Source organism: Tupaia chinensis, unplaced genomic scaffold, assembly GCF_000334495.1.
Source record: "Tupaia chinensis unplaced genomic scaffold, TupChi_1.0 Scaffold000605_1, whole genome shotgun sequence".
Taxonomy (NCBI): domain Eukaryota; kingdom Metazoa; phylum Chordata; class Mammalia; order Scandentia; family Tupaiidae; genus Tupaia; species Tupaia belangeri.
Window position 1 is genome coordinate 105,785 of NW_006160123.1, and position 6,611 is coordinate 112,395.

The 6,611-nt window shown below is 45.2% G+C and overlaps 1 protein-coding gene across 1 annotated transcript in view; it reads left to right on the plus strand.

Annotated features, from left to right (window-relative positions):
* The window catches only part of TGM7 (transglutaminase 7), a 57,544-nt gene that overhangs the window by 27,462 nt on the left and 23,471 nt on the right, over positions 1 to 6,611 (plus strand). Inside the window, 2 exon segments of the mRNA XM_006158711.2 lie at positions 5,590 to 5,772; positions 6,552 to 6,610. Coding sequence (XP_006158773.2) covers positions 5,590 to 5,772; positions 6,552 to 6,610 — 242 coding nt within the window.

Consider the following 6,611-nt stretch of genomic DNA (forward strand, 5'->3'; position numbering starts at 1 on the left):
GATAGGTTCATGTACCTACTATCTGAACAGAATCCTAACCTGTTTCCTGGCTTTAAGTTTTAAACAAAGTTCCTTAGCATTTCTTTGATTTATTAAAGTTAAAACTGTTTTTTTTGAAGTTACCAGCTGAACTTGCTATTGAAAGTAGTTAGATTATATAAGAAATTGTGTGATCACAGGACCAACAGTTGGCGTAATGGCTATGTCGTTGGACTCCCATGTAGTCGACTACAGTTTGAGTCCTGGACCCAGTGGCTTAAACTCATGCCAGGCGTGTGTGTGTGCATGTCCAAGATCCCGAGAGGAGAATGGAGGAGAAGGGATTGCAGCGTGGCCATCCCCGCTGCGGAGTGATTTCTCATTTTCTGTCTCTCTCTCTGTCTGCCTTTCTGAGTGCACGTGCCCTATAGCAAAAACCTCTTCAAAAATAAAAAAGAAAGAAAAAGAAAAGAAATTGTGTGATCAATAAAATGTGGGGGGAAAAGGAATGGAAAACAACTGTGGACACTAGAGATAGTGTGGGAGGAGGGTGGGAAAGGGCAGAGGGTCAGAAATAGGGGTAAATAAAAACTATATATGTATGTATATACACACACATATATATACATACATATATGTATTGTGTATGTATATATAAAAATACATATATATGTATATATAAATACATACATATATGAAACTAGAAATGGAAAATTATTGACGATAACATGCATGATTAAGCCACTATGCAGTATATTCTGTATAGGAAATAGGAAATCACACTTTCTATACTGTGACGATGCTTAGGGAATGAATGTAAATTAATTAATTTTAAAAAGTTTCAGAAAAAAAAGCTCATGGAAATACGCATAATGGGAAAACTAGGTATTAATTTCAAAAAGGTTTTGTACCAAAATAAATTCATACCAAAGAAAATGTGGACTTTAAAAAAATAAATAAATTATTAAAAAAGAAAGAAAGAAAGAAAGAAAGTCATGCCATGTGTGTGCATGCCCAAAATCCCTAGGAGAAAATGGAGGAGAAAAGATTGCAATGTGGTCATCCCCCTATCTCAACGCCATGGGTACGATTTCTCACTGTCCCTCCCCATCTCCAGGGAGCACATATGTACCCTATGGGGGAAAAAATGGGGGGGGGGCGCACAAGAATGAAGCAAAAGTTCACAAACTGACAATAATATTGGGAGGTAGATAAGGAAACAGAGCTGGAATACAAGGACATAAAAGCAGGAACAAAGGCAGAAAATGGGAAGGAGCTGAGCCTCCCATTGGTGTCCTGTGGCTGGTACCAATTCTCTCTCAACTGCAGCAGATACAAGGCACACTTTGCTGTCTCTGCTGGCGCATCCTAGTTCCTCACCACCAGCCTGACTGTCTAGGACACTGCTGGCGAAGGCTCCTTTAGCTGTCCCAAGTCTTCACTCATACCAGCTGGGGCTGTGGGAAGCCCGGGAAGTCAAGATTTTCAGCACGTTAAATATTTATTAGCCTGCCCCTTGCCCAGAGACTCCAGTCCCTGGCACACCTAGGGTGGTCCCTTTTCTCCTCTAATACCATGTTCAGGTCCTCATTGCCTCAGCAGAGATTATGACAGAACTCTCATTGCCTTTTCCACCCACCCTTATCTATTTCCCTCTGGTCCGGGCTAAATTTCACCACTGAGTTCATCTTATTTTTTTTTCTTTTTGTGGAGAGGTTTTTGCTATAGGGCACATGTGCTCCCCAGAAAGACAGAGACAGAGAGACAGAAAGCGAGAAATCACCACCCGGGGGGTATGGACATGCCGCAATCCCTTCTCCTCCATTCTCCTCTCAGGATCTTGGGCACGCACACACACACACGCACCTGGCATGAGTTTAAGCCAGGACTCAAACTGTGGCCGATTACATAGGAGTCCAGCGACATAGCCATTACGCTAACTGCCGGTCCCACCACTGAATTAATCTTAAAGCACAGCTTTGATCCTGCCACTCCCGCTCAAAATCCAGCTGTAATCAAATTAACACTTATCTCTGAATACAGGAAGACACAGTCAAAGCAGAAACTTAGAAAACACCACTAAATTAAAGGGAAGAAATGTATCTCATAATTTCATCATCTAAAAGATAATCTGGAACATATTTTGTTTTTTCTTTTTTTCGGAGAGGTTTTTGCTATAGGGCGCGTGCGCTCGCCAGACAGACAGACAGAGACAGAGAGACAGAAAGCGAGAAATCATCCCCCAGGGGGGATGGTCACGCCACAATCCCTTCTCCTCCATTCTCCTCTCGGGAGCTTGGGCACGCATGCACAGGCGCCCGTCGTGAGTTTTAAGCCACTAGGTCCAGGACGTGAACCGCGGTCGACTTTGTGGGAGTCCAACGACATAGCCATTACGCTAACTGCTGGTTCCCTGGAACATTTTATTTTGTTGTCTTTAATTCTTTTTACCTGTTGTGAATTATTTCCCCCATTCTGTGTTCTTTTTTTGTTGTTGCTGTTGGTATCTTCCTTGTCTCATCAGATGAGAGGAATAAAGCTTATGCACTCCACTCTAACTGCAGGATATTTGTGCTGCACTGAACATTCTCATGTTTACATTTTTGAATACAAATTATTTTCTTAGAAAAAAGTTCATGAAAGGAATTTATGGGCTAAAGGCATTTATATTTTAACGCACTCTTCTTTTTTTTAAAGTTTTTTTTTTGCCACACGGCATATGCGCTTGCCAGATAAAGAGAGAGAGAGAAAAAGAGACAATGAGATGGAAAATGAGAGCCGGCAGGTGGCATGGTGATTAAGGGCACTGGAATCCCACATGGCCTAACGTGGTTCAAGCCCCAGACCGGGCAGCTTGCTTTCTCATTTTCCCTCTCTCTCTCTTACTCTGTCCCTTTCTGGTTAAATAAAATAAATAAATAAATAAACTTAAATAAGAATAATTCCTAGGGGGAAAAAAAGAGGGAAAGTGAGAAATCACTCCCCAGGAAGAATGGTTATCTGCAATCCCTTCTCCTCCATTCTCTTTTTGGAATCTTGGGCACATACACATGCACTGGTGTGATTTTCAAGCCAATGGGTCCGGGACTCAAACTGCAGTTTACCATGTGGGAGTTGAGCAATGTAACCACTATGCCATCTGCTGGCCCCATTAATACACTCTTATTTTTTAATAAACATCGATTAATTACCCTCTGAAACGTGTAACATTTTATACCGCCATTGGGGCCAGATACACCCAAGACTACTGAATCAAACAGCAGCCTCTTGGCCTGGGGTCAAGCACTCCTCATCCTGGCCCTGCTGCTCTCACAGTCTCTTTCCTTCGCTTCCCTTAGAGCCCCACTGCCCCCCTGCAGGGTTACTCTCCCAGAGCTTCACACACACACACACACACACACACACACATCTATCCATTCAACAAACATCACTGAGCATCCTCCCCTCAAGACAGGCAGGAGATTGTGAAGGTCAAGGGAGCAGGCTCTGGGTTTGAATCTCAGCCCTTCCCAGCACCTTTCTGCATGTCAGGAGCAACGTTAATGCCTCATTATAGAGTGTTTGTGCGAATGTAAATGTGAGTGACTTCAGATATGTGAAAGGTTCCCCAAAGTGTCTGGCCCGTTGTACGCGTTCAGTGCACAGTAGCCATGGTTATCTGCAGTCTGGTACCATGCAGCATTCTAGTGGCTGAGGGCTCTGACTCCATGGAACTAGTTCTAGATGCTATGCGGTGCTCTGCAGAAAATAAAGAGGGTGTTGTGACAGCAGGGGATTGTGGGGTAAAAGGCAGAGCATCATATTCTGTGGCCAAGAAAGTCCCGGCTGAGGTAGTTGTCTCTGAGCCAAGACCTGAGTGGAGAGACAGAGCTGTCCGTGACAGGCCATCTCCGGTTCTGGTCTCTCAGAGGTCAGGGGCTTCACAACGCAGACTTCACCACAGGCTGATGGCCATTTTAATCTCTCTTGCTTGCTTTTTTTTTTAAAAGGAGGTTTTTGCCTTAGGGCATTTGTGCTCATTGGAGAGAGAGACAGAGACAGTGAGAAGGAAAGTGAAAAATCACCCCATCCCCAGAGGGTATGGCCATGCCGTTGTCCCTTCTCCTTGGGCATCCACGCACATGCACGCAGCATGATTTTTAAGCCACTGGGTCTGGGACTTGAACCGTGATCAGCCTTGTGGGAATCCAGTGATGTAACTGCTACACCATATGCTAGCCTCTCTCCCTCTATTTTAAGGCTAATAATAAATACATTGGGATAAATTCTGATCCTTTTAAATCCTTGTCTTTGTATTAATCCAGCAAATGTCAGGAGTCTTGTGGCTGGGGCTTACCTCTCCTCGTACTGCTGTCATTCACTCTGGTGGGACCGTGACCCAGTCAAGAAGGCATTGTGGTCACTGATGTGTTTTTATTCATTGATTCTACCTGATTTCCTCCTTCGTTAAAACTCTTCCTGATTCTTTTGTCTTTCTTTTCTGCTCCCTTAAAAATTCTTTTTTTTTAAGTCATAGTCTCTGACATGAAAACTTCAGTAGGCCAAATGCATAATTATGTTAAGAGGAATAAAACAAACCTTGAGAGTGAGTTTTCTCCATGCTCTGCAATCTTGGGTGCGGAGAGGAAGACAGCTAGCTTCCTTCTTCCTCCTCCCTCTTCTTCCAAAATGGCGATGAGCCTGGGTAAAGGGAAAACTGAGTTTTCTGCCCTTAGGAACTGTGTTTCGAGCTGTGAACAGCAGCCTAAAAAAGGCTGCCCTGAGTCTCGTTCCCTCCTACAGAGGAGGTGTACAGTGCTAAGATACTGTGCTTTGCAGGCTGGGACCGCATGGGAGGCCAAAGTTTGGTTCCCGTTCTAACCTAGAGACATCCTACCAGATGCAGTAGCGTGGGCCTGGAATCCCAGGGACTTGGGAGGCTGAAATATCAGGACTCTGACTTGGTCTCACAGCTGAGGTTGTAGACCTGGGCTGTGTCACTTCAGAGTTTGCACACTTGTCTCCTGTGTTGAGAGTTTTACAGCCAAACACTGGGTGTACGCATACAGTAGCACTCCAGGAAGCAGTCAATGGCCTCCCTTAGACCTGGACATGGCTGGGTAGCAAGAAAAAGTTACAAGTAACCCTGAGTCCCCACCCTGCCCCCAATATCTTAAAGTAGGAACTTGCTGTGGAGCTCAGGTCTCAGCCTCCAGTAAGCTCATTGACTTAGTTCCTACAAAATCCTAACATATTGATTCTTAACAACAGGTTAATAAAGTAACCTGTGGAAAGATTGTCAACAACATTGGTTTAAGAGTAAGTGACAACACTTCAAGGGTTAAGTGGAATCATTCTGCTTTCTAAGACCCTAATCCTCAATCATGGTGGCTCTGGATCCAGGTTCAGAGACCACCAGGAAATCAGGGTCCTCCACTTCTTGGCCAGGGCCTGCTGCACTAAAAAAAAAGACAGGAAATGAGGGGGCACAGTGTAGAAGGGCTAAGAAGTGGGCAGGATTTTACCCAAGGCACGGCCAGGTGCCTCAGAAATGACTGAGAAGCCTAGGGATTCCAGAGCCCAGGAAGTTACAGCTGGGTAGTGAGTAACCTGCCCCCCTCTCCCCCCTAGTGGCAGCCTTGGAGCTCAGGTCTGTTGACCTGCAGATCTCCAGGAATAACAAGGAGCACCACACACAGGAGATGGGCCGGAAGCGGCTCATCACACGCCGTGGCCAGGCCTTCACTTTCCAAATGTTCTTCAGCCGACCCTTCCAGTCCCAGACAGACCACATCATCTTCATGGCTGAGACTGGTGAGTTTGGTCCTCCCAAGACCCCACAGGTTCCCCTGAAATGGAACACTAGGTGACCTTTGTCACCTGCAGGGCCTCTGCCTCTCCTTCTAAGCCACCCTCTCCTCTGCCCTCCTGGGACCCAGAGGACTCTCATTCCCAGTCCACTGTTGGTGCTGTCAAAGAATGACTTGGCCGGCTCCACAAACTATGAAGTTATGGTCCCAATAGCCAACTTTAATATAGAACTAGCACTGTGCTAAAACTTTATACACATGATCTAATTTTTTCTCCATGAAGACTTACAGTATGATTTTATTTTACAGATAAATCTCGAAACCCAGAGATCTTAAGTGGTTTGCCCAAGGACACATAATGGCAGTAAAAGCCTACAACAAGGAGGATTAGCAAGTGGTAGGAGAAAGTGGGGGTCCTTTTAGTCCCCTAGAGTAATACACTACGTAGGTTTTTGGTTTTTTATTGCCACAGGGCACATGTGCCCTCCAGAGAAAGATCACTCTTCAATGGGGCATGGTCATACCACAATCCTTTTTCCTCCATTTCTCCTTCCCATCAGAACATGCACACACATGCATGGCATTTTTTTTAAAACCACTGGGACTGGGATTTGAACCCAGTCAGTCATAGGTAATCCAGTTCCCAATGCACAGGGCTTAACTGCTGCACTACAGAGCCAACCTGCACATAGATTCACACACACACACACACACACACACACACCCTACACACACACACATATATTTTTGAGCCTCATTTGAAGGTTATTCTTTCGTACACAGGACCTGAGCCCACAGAGCTTCTGGGGACCCGAGCCACATTCTTACTCACCCAGGCCCAGA